Source organism: Ochotona curzoniae, unplaced genomic scaffold (genome assembly GCF_017591425.1).
Source record: "Ochotona curzoniae isolate NIBS_2020 unplaced genomic scaffold, NIBS_Ocur_1.0 contig_2599, whole genome shotgun sequence".
Taxonomy (NCBI): domain Eukaryota; kingdom Metazoa; phylum Chordata; class Mammalia; order Lagomorpha; family Ochotonidae; genus Ochotona; species Ochotona curzoniae.
In genome coordinates this window covers 7,099,653-7,113,025 of record NW_024465520.1, presented here as the reverse complement: position 1 = coordinate 7,113,025, position 13,373 = coordinate 7,099,653, and the positions used below count along the sequence as shown (strand labels likewise).

The following is a 13,373-nucleotide window of genomic DNA, read 5'->3' as shown; positions in this document are numbered from 1 at the left end:
AAATCTATCAGTAATAAGAATTAATGAAAAATGATGAAATGAATCTATTCCAAGACAAATTGAGCCACACATTTTACTATTGTTACATACCTTTTAGATGGGAAACTCCTGTAATCGAAAAGAAAATCGAAAACGCTTAGATTCATCAAACGATAGTAAAGAGAAATGAGCAGGTCAAAGAAAGTAAAAACTGAAATGTGTGAGCTGGAATTAGCAGCAGGATGGCCACTGGGAGCCTGGCGGCAAGGGCTCAGTGGGGCCTAAATCAGGCTGAGTTGTAACAAGCCCAGCAGGCAGTGGGGCGAGGAGGTGGCAGACAGGCAGGCACAGGGAGGACAGGCATCCCAGGCAGAAGGGGGTGATGACTGAGGTGAAGCCCGAGAGGAGGGCAAAGAAGAGGGGGAGAAGTGGCGGAACAGACACGTTCCCTAGCATGCAGACAGCCCAGCAGCTAAGATCTCTCTACTCCACGGGGCAACGCTGGGCTCCGCATTGCAGCTTCCTGCCGCTGTGGTTTACCAAAGGCAGGGGTGGTCTCCTGCCACTCAAGTGCTGGCCTCTGATTGAGTCGCCAGCTCCAGATTCCGTCTCAGGCCAGTTTGAGCTTTTGTGGGCATTTGCCGCATGATTCAGTGGATGAGAGCTCTCTTTGTCTCTGAATTCCAAAAATAAAAAAGAGAATTCCTGAGAGTAGAGAGAGCCGAGGATGCTGAGAGCCGGGGCCCCACAGGAGACATCAGAGGAAGACAAGAAGATAACACCTTCTGTTTCATTTTATTTCTAATTTATTAACTTGTCATTACACAAACAGCATATGAATGCATATTCAAAAACATCAAACAGTACAGTTAAAGGTAATGCACGCCACCAAACTATTGTGAACTGTTTGGTTAGTATCCTTCCAGAACTTCTATCTTTATATAATACACGAACATGTACTTAAGAAGTGCAGTACACAGCATCGTGTGCGTTTGAATGTGTGTACCATGTGATTGAACACCAATGGTATTATGTTTTGTCCTTTAACTTTTTTCCTGCAAACTTTTAATAAACTTAACATTGTATTCTGGAGAACTTCCCATGTCAGCACATCGAGGTGTCTCCCATTCTTTTCCATTTTGAAGTGAATTTCCATACAAAAAATTTTGTATGGAAATAGATTGTGTAATGTATACCGTAGTCCACCCTTTTGATGGGCATTTGCTTTTTTGTATTTTATCAGCAAAAGTGCAGTTGGCATCATTGAACAGTCTGCTTTGTGAACCTAAGTGTTTCTTTCGGGTAAATGTGTTAAGAATTCAAATGACTGCATCGGAGGGTATGCTAATTTTGAACTGCCATAGATAGTATCAGGCTGCTTTGAAAAGCGGCCATACCAATTTGTACACTTACCATAAACCCTTTAGGATTTCTGTTTTCCCACATCCTTGCCAGAGCTTAATTTACATGTATTTTTAATGCTTACCAATCGGACCTGAGATAGTCTGTGTTCTAGTGTGTAATTTCCTGATTTTGCCAAGGTGGAAATTTTGTTATCACATATTTATAAAACTATTTGCTTATGTGTTTTTACAGCTTTTACTTTTTCAAAGCAATGTCCCATCAAAAAATGACAGACTCATTATTTCCTTACTGGCTTGAAATGTCATTTCATCATTCACTCAGTGTATATCTGTGTTTATTTCTGGAGCCTCAGCTCTTATAAGAGACTTTGTTTTTGGCTACAGGCACCTGAGTTACTCTTGATTCACCGAATGGGAGCGGATTTTGTCAGCCAAGCTTGACAGTGGTGCTTCTGAGATGATTGGTGATTTAATTCCCAACACACAACTCCTGTTCTAGGTGAAGTTTGATCTAAATCAGCTCCATTAGCTACAGACTGAAAGTATTAAGCATGTGTAAACACCTCTTTCAGGTAGTTCCTCCTCTACAGGGGCCATCTCAGAGGCTTTTACCAACTCCCCTCTTTCTAAGAGTTTTATTTGGTGGAAAGCTGTTTTGGTGATTCTAACTTGCTTCCTGGCAAAAGGTTTTCACATGGCAGTATTTCCGTTGACTTATATGACTCTTTTATCAATGACATGAGGTCTACACATTATGATATGTGTTTAGAGTAAACATACGGCACTTAAGCTTTTTCATTCCTCTTTCCATTCCCATTTACTCAGAAGAGGTGCAGCAGCTACAGTGAAACAGACCGGAACTGCATCTCGGGAGTGTTTTTTGTCCATGCAAGTATGCCACCCGATAGTGATTAAACAATAAAAGTAGAATTCAACACTGACTGGGTATAATCTCTTGCCCAACGATGTGGCCATGTCAGGTCCCGGGCCGTCCAGAGAAAGCCTCAGGTGTGACCTCATCTACAGACCATTGCTTGATTTGGAAATGACAGCGAGACCTGTGATCCTTCCAAACTGCAGTGGCCCAGGGCATTTTATGTGGAAGCACTGCAGGAGTGCAGAAGACGGGCGTGTACAAGGTGCCTGAGCTTCCCGGAGGGCCAAGCAAAAGGGCAGCCTTGCCTTGCTTTCAAAGTCAGTTATTCCCAGGGTCTGAGTTAGCACACCTTTTCTTTCCCTCCTTCACAGGGAGGCTTGTTCCTGAAGACAAGCTGTTGGTCCGTAAACTCGAGGAAGTCTGGTCCCATGTTTTCAGAGCGTCGGGGAATTCCCCTAAACTGCCTAACTCTATAAAAGTTAATTCACCATCCAGATATATAAAAGAAATGCAGTCACCAAGTGGACTGTACCAATGCAAAATAGCAACTCTTTCTCCATCACTAATCTCAAAAGGTTTTATTTTTGGATGATTCTGTTAAAAAACAAAAAGAATGTCTGAACTTACAATTGCTTTGTATAGCGCCCCACTCACCACTTCTTGTCTGTGAACACGGCAGGTCATATCAGTTGTACCCTTACTAGGTCAACAGCTATGAAAACGTTTGCATAGCAATTCTCCTATTTACAAAGGAAATTCATGCATTAAAAGAGGTCTTGGGATTGAAATGATATGAACTGGTATAGAAAAGTATTAGAGAGGGATGTATCCTGGAATGTCTAAAAGGGTAGATAAAGCGAAACATGTGTTAGCAGGGAATAAACTCATTATTGCTAGAAAACAGAAAACTGGATCAGTCGGTGCTTTGCGACAGTTACAAGATGGCCCCGTTCTGCAGACAGGGAATTTATGCAGAAGCTGCCTGCTGAGATCAACCTTTGTCAAAGGGTGAAAAGCAAACGCCTAGAAAACCTTCCTCACTCAGGCTGTCACGATCTGCATGGGGCCAGAACCCTTCTCCTTGCAGGGAGCAGGGAAAGCTCTTACTCACAGCCTTTGCAGCTCTGCTAATCCTAGTCACTACAAAAGCATTCAATTTTGTTTACCTTTAGGGTTAAATTTAGAGAGGCATAAAGTGACCACCAAAGTGCTTCTATTTTTCCCCTACCCTCTTGTTAAATTCTTGAAATTCCTTGAACGTGAAACAAAGGCTTTCATTCCATAGAAATACAGTCTCAAACTTTAAAGTATGAATTCCCCCCCCCCCCCCCAACGAGGGAGCAAGGAAACAGGGCACCTGATGTAGGGAATGTTGGGGGAGCGAGCACAGTGACACACAAATTTCCTTCCTGAGCTTCACAAAATTGCCTAACTTTGCCTTTCTAGTTATCTTGCTTGGATGATTTGCTGTATCTCAATCATTTCTTAGCTTCTTTTCAGCTCTGTTAATCTAACTTCCATCTGGCACTGGAATCAAGCACCATACCCCATTCCTTAAATTCACTGGTTTCGGAACAGATGCCAAAGCCGGGAAGGTTGATGGGGAGTTGTGCCGCCTCCCAAGGATCCTTGTCTGTTTGTGCTGTCCTTTAATCACTCCTGTGCTTGGCAAGTTCTTATCCTGGGCTAACTGGACCTTCTAAGACGCAGGTGTCACCCTTCTTCAGAAAACCTACCCTGACAAAAACCATCCACCCTGAAGGGCATAGAACGGCCAATATTCCTTGCTGCGTTGAAGCAGTTGGCCTGTCTACAGCCTGGGCAACACTGAATTTATGAGCCTGGACTTTGTCCTTTTATCAGAATTCCCGAAGAGAACAGAATCCATTTGTAGCCATTATGCAATAAAACTTTTTTCTAAATATTGACTTTAAGATCATCTTCAAACGAGCTATTTGATTTCTGAGTAACAAATACTATTTCCACTAATAACAGATATGCTGATTAGTAATGTTGAAACTTGAAGTATTTCACACCGATTTGTGAAAGTTCTCATAATGGTAGGGACAGTCCCCACTATCACTGGGGACTTGCTTGTAACACATACTGAATACTTCTAATTAGAGTAATAGATATCAACTTGGATAAATTCAGTTTTAACTTAGTTATATTAAAATAACCGAATACTTACTGCCTCCCACTCCCTGCTTTTGTATGCATGTCAAACTGTGATTACATTAGAATTATTTTAAATGGATTTTTCTTTGGGGAAAAGTTAGGCCTGAATCATAATTGGTATTCCTGAATCAGATAGATTCTTGACCAAACAGTGCTCTATGGTCACTGCACCAACAATGTGAAAGCAGGCGGCGTTCTCATGTACTTTCAACCTGGTTCCTCGGCCGTGATCCCCCTCTGCTGGGCAGGGGACCCCTAGTTCTACAAGGGAAAACCACATAGACCAACCAGTTGGATGCATGCTGGAGGTTTCCATATACAACGTATCAGCCAGATGCTGGAAAGCCTAAGAGTTGTCTCATTCTAAATTTGTTTTCATGCTGGAGAGTGGGGTGTGTCTCCTGAGGGCCCATGTGGATGCAAAGGCTTCCTAGCACAGCATTTTCTGGGTGTGGGGGAGGCAGGCGTGCAGGCTCTAAGGGAAGGACGGACGTATGGGAGAGCAGACACTGTAATAACTTCGTGTTTCTGAATACCGCACGAGAGTTGAGGATCTTCTTACATCACTGAAATGAACTTTATTAATATTTAAGGCTCTTGAAACATATTGCCAAGTTACTTCTCATAGTACACAGGAAAGCTTGTGTTTCTACACTGCCCTGTTTAACAACAATTTGTCAAGAATGTTAATTCACATCAGGTTCCAAGTACAAGCCGAAACTTTAGGAACTGCCATTATTTCTTACGTGAGCTACCCATGCTGTATTTCCTTTACATTTTCTTAAATGTAAAAACAGTAACAATTGCTTAGTCTCAACTTCAATCCTTCGCCTATCAAACCAATTCCTTGCTGACTGCTATTATTCTCAACTTATATAGTGTTTGCACATCTTCAGAATCAAAGCTTATCTTTTATTTCCACAAAAATTCCAGCTGCCTTCTGCTCTAGTTTCTCTGTAAGTGTGCCGCACTGGTACCTCTGACCATTTAAACAGCAAAGTCTCCTACTTTATCTCGCCTACGGTGGACTCAGCATCTCACTCCACATCCTGTGCACTTATTCCTCTTAATTATTTCTAATGTAAATAATGAACATTAAAAAAAAAATCTGTTCACTACACATCTTGCAGCACAAGAACATAAAACATTTGGGCAATCCCACGTACACCCTGATTTTAGGCCTTTTGTTTGTGGCTAACATGGTTTTTATTTTGAACAGACACAGAATGCTTGCCCCTCTTTGACACGGAGAGCTAACTAATCGAGTCAGCTAGCTGGCTACAGACACAGCGTGTGTGGGTTTCTACAGGCACCTTTCTGAATTCAAGTAAAAGTTTTGGTAGACAAGGATTTCCTATTCATATCATTAACATAATATGAATATTGAGTACAAATATTGCTCACCATTCTTGCAATCTTTATCTTTGAAAATTCAAGAACTATGATTAAGTCACTAATAACAGAGGTTTTCATTTAAGTAATACTTCGAACTATGAAAATACAAACCTAGTCAAATTGTGAACACATGTGGAGCCAAATATTTCAACAAAACTGCAGTTTAATTTCAGAAAATGTGTTAAAATATATATTTATACATCAATTTCTGACATACACTTAATGTGTTAGTATACACAAAATGATGCTTTTTCTTGAAACTGTATTTATGAAATGTACATTTTAATTTAAATACTCAGTATACACTGCACTTAATCTGCATGTTGCATTTATTAAATACATTAAAATCTGCAATGTAACAAAACGTGTTCTGCATACGAAAATCGAAACACCATTTTAAATGAACAAAGGCTGGCTCACTTCATGGTTTTTTACACCTAGTGTATTGCACACTAGCTCAGCTCCAGCAAACTACCTGTCCATTCTTTTTGATTTGACATTGTTCACAGACTAGTACACTTTACATAAGAGTGCTGGATAAAAACATGAGGTACGAAAGTGGTTCAAAGATTATAGGTCATGCAGATCATGCTAGACAGCAAAGAAATTGTGACCAAGGAAACACTAAATAAAAATACATAAAGAATGTGCATTATAAAAAAAAAAAACAAAAACAAAAACAAAACTCCATTACACAGCTTTGCTTCTTTGGTTACAAAGTAGGTTGAACAATTTCACAGCTTTTTATTCCCACCCGAAAAAAAAAGTCATACGAAATGTCGAAAAGCAGAGGAATCGTGGCAATTTCTCTATTAGAAAGTAGAAACAAATGAACAAAGTTTTCTTCATCAAAATAGCCCAATTATTTATTATATCACAATAACTGGTGACTACCTGTACAGTTGCACTAAGTTCTTCATACTTACACTATACAAAATTTACATTCAAGCTGGCTCTTTACTACTGGAAATAAATACCAAAGATAATTGCCATTAGTGTTAGAAATATGCCAGGATTCTTTTTGTTCAATTATTGCCTAAACGGTTTATCTATTAAATGTAATCCTGTCTCTCAATCCCTTTACTGATACTTAGAATCAAAAAAATTAAAAAAAGTTCTGTGACATTGTTCATGTACATTATGAAAATAGCAGCCCTGTAATAAATAAAACACAAATAAATGAAAACTTACGTAGGCAATGTTACTGATAGTGAAAGAAAAGTGGCTCTCTGGATGAACTGTTATTTATAATGTGACAGGAAGGCTCCAGGCAAATGCATGGGAAAGAGGAAATGTGGGAGAGCCACCAGAATTCGCAACGATCCCGTTCATGCGCACCAGGGAAAATGCAGACTGCTCGCTTTAATAAACCCCGTCTATTATTTTCCTCGTGTACTGATGACACAGAACTGGAAACCAACAGCGGTGCATGACATCTCAGAGAGGAAAAGCTCCTGGAGGATGATTGTCTAATACTGAAAAGGCCAAACACACAACCGAAGCATGGCTACCTGCGTTCGTACAAAGTGGAAAGAACACCAGTGGCACACAAGGATAGATTGCTCTCAGTTTTTGTCTTGACGAGGCGTAAGGAAGCTTTATGCTGAGGACACGTTCGGCTGCTGCGGAGGCTGCTGCGGAGGCTGTGCTGTGGCTGCCTGCTGCTGAGAAGTGCTGCCAGCATTGGCCGCTGGGGCTGGGAGTTGGGATAACTGATCGTTGTTGGACAGGGCTTTTAACAGTGCATTTTCTCGTTCAAGTAAACAGTTTCTTTCAACTAATTCTTTTATTTGTTCCTTTAGAACTTCCACTTCTTCTCTTACTGCATACATCAAATGGCTTTTCACCAGATCCTGTGGGCAAAAAATTAGGAATGTCAAAAAAAAAAAAAAAAAGTTGGAGTTATTTGCTTTTAGCCTACATGGTGCCTTAAAAATTGTGTTTTATATTAATTTTCCTGCTCTTGTTTTTAATATTCTTCCTGTGTCTTTCCTTGGCCTATGGAAAACAAAGCACAAACATCCACTTTCTGACCAGAGCAGGAGGCAGGATTTTTTTACGGTAGAAATCAGAACCAAGAACTACCATACTTCTTAATGCTGAATAAACAGCGCCTGAAATGATGCAACGATGACAGAGCTATCGCGCTGCCGTCCTCACTCACAGTGTGTCTACCCCACTGAGTAGTAAGTCTCTTGGGAACATCCTCCTTCGAGCAGTTCTTCACAGTGAAGAACTGATATTTTTGTTTCAAATGGGAGAAAAATTCATTCAACTGGTTTTCTAAATTAAAAATTCTCATTGTCCTTGCTTTTTCAACTAAATCGCTACCAAAATATATCATTTAGTTAACTTTGGTTTCAAGAAGTTAGACGTCTGTTTTTCAGAACTGACAGAAAGCAAGTGCTGCACATAACCAGTAACCTATGACCCGAGGGACTAAACGCCACTTACCATTGCTTGTTCTATTTTGTTGTCAATGGCTACAACACCTCCCCCAGACGCACTGGAAAAAATGAGAATATTTCAGTAAATTATTCTAAAAAATGTAGACATCCTTCCAAATTTAAAAGACTGTAAAAGACAACTGATTTTACATAAAGTTAAATACAGTGATTTAAAATAGCTTATTAAAGTCTTTTCTCACAAGTTTAATATTCATCAGAGCTTTCATTTTAAAAGTGAGGGTCACAGTTAAAAACCTTAAAAAAAAAAAAAACAACTCAGTGGTTTCAACAGTTTTTAATTCACCTAGGTTATATCTGTGTCTGTGTGTGTACATATATATGTATTTTTTTTCACACATGAATGCTACTTTAAAAATCATTTTTAATTCTTCTTGGAGTTTCCAATTTTAAGTAGTCTTAAAGAACACATTTTGAAAGAGTTCTGTCTTTATCTCCTAAACGTCACTAAGTCAGTTCTAACTGCCTTTCATGGTTATTTATTGATTAAAATAGATGATTTTTCTTCTATACATTTCATGTTTTAGCTTTTAATTTTTCAATTAGTAGAACTGGCTTCTACAAATAAATCAGACGGGCAGGATTTTGGGCAGGATTGGTTAACAAGCTTAACATTCTGGCAGACCCACATGCTTTGTATGTTTTACTTGCTGCAAAAACCAAAAGTCAAAACCAAAGACACCTTGTAAGTTAAGTGTTTTAGTGAAACTACTGAAAGCAATCTAGGTAGTTAAGTCCACATATCATTTTAGCATTTATATGATGACACAGAATACAGAACTGTCCTCAGAAGTATCTATTTTGTCATGCATGGAATAAAAATTTACATTCTATTGTTGGGATTTTTATACATTTTGAACAAGTTACTAGAGTTAGTATTTAAAAAAATAATGTTTGCAAATAAATATCTGGTACTTTATTATATCAATACAAAAGTTAAAATAAATTTTTTTTTCAAAATATTACATCTCTTCATAAAGTATCTTGTCTGGAAAGATGTTAGATAGAATGTTTTACACAGATGGTGTGACACTGTAATGTGACGTTGAGATGCTTTTACATTATAACCCGGGAAGATCTGGTTGTAATCCTGGTTCTGCTATTCACTCCCCTGTGACCTCCAGCAAACCTCTTTACCCTTCCTGGACCCTGGTTTCTCCACCTGAGTGGCCTGCTTATCTATCCCTCATCCCACTCCCAGCTGGCAACACTAAGCCTGTCTACTTCAAGTATAGCACCTACTCCACTTGCTGTAATTTTAAGGAAGGGATTCTGTATATCTAATAACTGAAAAGACATATATCATTAACAAGTATTTTATACATGTTGGGCTTTAAATGTTTCTACAGTTGTGTAAAACAAAGTATGACTACACAGAACTAAAAACCACAGAACTACATAAACCACAAGCTTTAATGTAAATAGAGTAGCACTGCCAAATGCCATGTATTTACCGCACATACCAACTCTAACCTGGCAAAAAAAAAAGTGACTGGTTTAGATAACCACTTCAGAATCTGAGATTGTATTTTTTTCCTCCATGTTAGTGATTTACTTTATTTCAAGACTTATGATTCTTTAACTCATCTGGTATAAATGAACTACTTCCAGGCCCAGCATTGTGGTTCACCAGGCTAATCCTCCACCTGCAACTGCCAACATTCCACATGTAGTTCATGTAGCAGCTGCTCTACTTCCCACCCCATTCCCTTCTTGTGGCTTTTGGCAGCAGAGGATGGCCCAGTTCCTTGGGAACCTGCACCCATGTGGGAGACCTGGAGGAGGCTCCTGGCTCTGACCACTGTGAACCAGGAGATGGAAGATCTGGCATTCCTCCTCCCTCTATCTGCCTTTCTGATAAAAATTAACAAATCTTTAAACTAATTAAATGCTAACTCACCAACAGTTTCATATGTCATCAAGCAACTGAAAAAATACTGCTTCATGTTTCTGATAATTAAAATTATCAGCAAATTATCCAAATCATTCTTACAGATAAGGAATGATATTTAATGTTGACCTAACCGTTTTTCTGATTCAAACAGGCTCACAAGGTATAAACGAATCACACTGGAGATGTGCATCTGTTAAAGTAGTATTCACCTCTGCTGACTGCTGTGCACGAACGGAATCAGTTACACATCCACTGGCTTTACTACAGTGACTTTTGACTAAACAGAAGCTATTCTTCAAGAATACACCAATCTATCATAGTGGGATCAAACTTTAGCACACACTAGTCACCTAGAGATCTTGTTGAAGCACATTACCGGGTAAGTTTCTGATTCAGGAGGGCTGGGGAAGAGGTCACAAACCTGTATTTCTAAGCAAGTTCCCAGATAATGCTGATTTTGCAGTCTGATCACAGTTTGAGAACCACTGGCTTATAGAAATCAATGTTACAGGAGAATGAATATAAAAACAATTCTATTTTTAAAATCTCTTGAGTATACAAAATCTTCATGACTCGACCTCTGTCATACAGGTCTCTTCTCCTCTTAGTCTGCTGGTGGTTTGCTGTGTGAAAACCTTGTGTCACTCTGCAATGCCTGGAACATACATTCTGCCAGGTTGGAAATACAGCTCAGCTTGGAAATACAGCTCCAAGTTAGCTGGCCATCTCTCATTTTTATGCTCCAGTGTTCTCTTCTGATTTCCTAAGGCAGGGCCAGTCACTGCACCCACCTATGGCCCACCAACACTCACAAACTTTTACAGTGCAGGAGGGCTGTTTCATATATACATCGTACAGATTCTGGAAAAACATGTAACCTTCTGCACAGCTCTTTCCCATCTAAAATAAGGATTATATGTCCTTATTCATAAAACTATAAGGATTAAATGAGAAACAATATTGTGGTCTTTGGTACGCTGAGCCCTCAACACCTGATAGTAATGTACTATTTTATGCTAGTCCTAATGATTCTGTTCAAGACTAGACTCTTCAGGGAGGCTTTACACCTGCTCCACTTTGTGAGAAGAACAAAGCGCCTGACGGGCTCCAGTCCAGATAGATCTGCAACAATCTATGGCTAGATGAGAGAGCCATTCACATACTTCAAATTTAGATAATCTGGTTGTTGTAAAATTATGGTCTGTGGATCACAAGCATCAGCATCACCTGTGTACTTGTTAGAAATGGAAATATTTTGGGGTCTGGGCGTGACGAAGCAGGCTGAATTGCCCTTTGCAACACCAACGTTCTATACTGAAGTGACCTCCCACGTAATCTTCCCTTCTACCTTCCTGCTCGTGTGTGTGTGGAAACACACTGGCCCAGGTGTGAGGCCCCTGCACCCTGGGGGACTATGTAGGCTCCTGGTTTGGTCCTGGCTCAGTTCTGGCCTTAGTGGCCATTTGGGAGAGAACCAGTGGATGCAAGGCCTGCCCATGTCATTATACCTTTCAAATAAAAAAAAGGGAACCATGTGGACCCACAGTTGGGGTGGATCCAGATCATCTACTTTAATAAGATCTTCAGGTGATTTTTGATAGAATCTAAGGCCTGGGAATCGGTGCTTTAAATTGTCAGTTTGACAGTTACGATGCCAACAGGGCAGTCGTAAGCAAGTAAGAGGGCACTCTACGTCAAGACCCCAGAACGTGGTCTAATAGTGTTTCACTGAGGGTGGCAAGGTTTTTTATTGTGCTGTTAAACAGCTTGTCTTTACTTTGCTTGTCTTTCTATTATTACATTCACCAGGTAACATTCTGGTGGTTAATCAATTTCTGAAGTTCCTAAAGTAAGGCTTTCTTTTTCTGTACTCTTAATATATTATGAAGCTCCTCATAATAATTATATAATAAAAAATCAGATAACTCAAATTAAGACCGTCTCATACCTACACATGCCTGCATATATGCAAGCTGAAACAGGCAGTCTTTAATCCAATGTTCTGATTGTCACAGAAGCCGAGGAAGATGGAGTGCTCAGACTTTTCTATGGTAAACTGAAGCACTCTTTTAAGAACAAAATCAAACTGTGATTAGAATTTACAGAAGGATCAAAAGTTGGGAATATGAAGGGAATGGACAAAAATATAAACCTCTGAAAAAAGGTAATGGCTATGTAACATTTATATTATCATTTTCATCTGCTGAAGCCACTGCCAGGAAGAACCAAATGAGCCTGAATTTAGTGTTTGAAGTGAATTACAATCACATTCATGTGAAAAGGAACCCCAGTTTCCAGACCTGAAACAGCCTGCTTGCTACGCTGCTCAGATTTCACTCTTTCCAACAGGCTCCTGTCATAGCTTTTCCTCCAAGGTACATTTCTAATCATGAAGTGATCATTGCGACTTTAGTGCAAAGACCAGAGGCCAGGGAAGAATGTCTGAGCTTGGGGTGGGGCACTGGCTCAACAAGCTAATCCTCTACCTGCAAGTGGTGGCATCCCATTTGGGTGCCAGTTTGTGTCCTGGCTGTTCCATTTCTAATCAGAGTCCTACTTATGGCTTGGGAGGATGGCCCAAGTCCTTGCACCCCTGCACCTGTGTAGAGACCAGGAAGAAGCTGTTGGCTCCTGGCAACCTTTGTGGAGCAAACCAGAGCATGGAAGATCAGTCTGTCTGCATATCTTTCAAATAAAGATATATAAATCTTAACAAAACAAAACAAAAAATTCCCGAGTTCAAAAAATAATGTCAGTGAAGGCAAGGGGTAATCTAATTTGATCTCACATTAAAAATTAGACAAAACCAAAAACTAAACTTGTTTTAAGATAATTCTTTACCTGTTGTAACGCAGACAGAAACATTATGGCTATCTGGCTAAGATAGTACACTTTTTTCTTTTTCTAAGTGGATATATTTTAAGCTCTTTGCCTTCTTTTTGATGTGTTAATCAACAAAGCATCAGGGAGAAGAAAATAATACTCAAGGAAGAAATCAAGGCTAAGTAACTTGCTCAAAGATTGCTAGGGACAAGATTCAAGCCTAGCCTAATGTCAAATGCAGGTTTTTCCTTCCATAACTGTAAGACTGCAGAAGAAATGAGCTATAATAATCTAAAATAAATCCTGAGTTGTGTATTTGACGAAGAGTGCTTTAACTAAGCACCAAATGTTAGTTGTAAAGCATAAGCATGGACCAAAGATGAAACCATGTTCGTAAC

At 39.6% G+C, this 13,373-nt stretch overlaps 1 protein-coding gene across 2 annotated transcripts in view; it reads right to left on the bottom strand.

Moving 5' to 3' along the window:
• Nucleotides 1-1,347: 1,347 nt before the first annotated feature.
• The window catches only part of TSC22D2 (TSC22 domain family member 2), a 56,436-nt gene continuing 44,410 nt past the window's right edge, over nucleotides 1,348-13,373 (bottom strand). For both annotated transcript variants that reach the window (XM_040974781.1, XM_040974782.1), the window contains 2 exons: nucleotides 8,248-8,299; nucleotides 1,348-7,646 (listed from right to left, as the gene is read on the bottom strand). In XM_040974781.1, coding sequence (XP_040830715.1) covers nucleotides 7,392-7,646; nucleotides 8,248-8,299 — 307 coding nt within the window. In that variant the 3' untranslated portion in view covers nucleotides 1,348-7,391. The remainder of the gene's footprint in view (nucleotides 7,647-8,247; nucleotides 8,300-13,373) is intronic.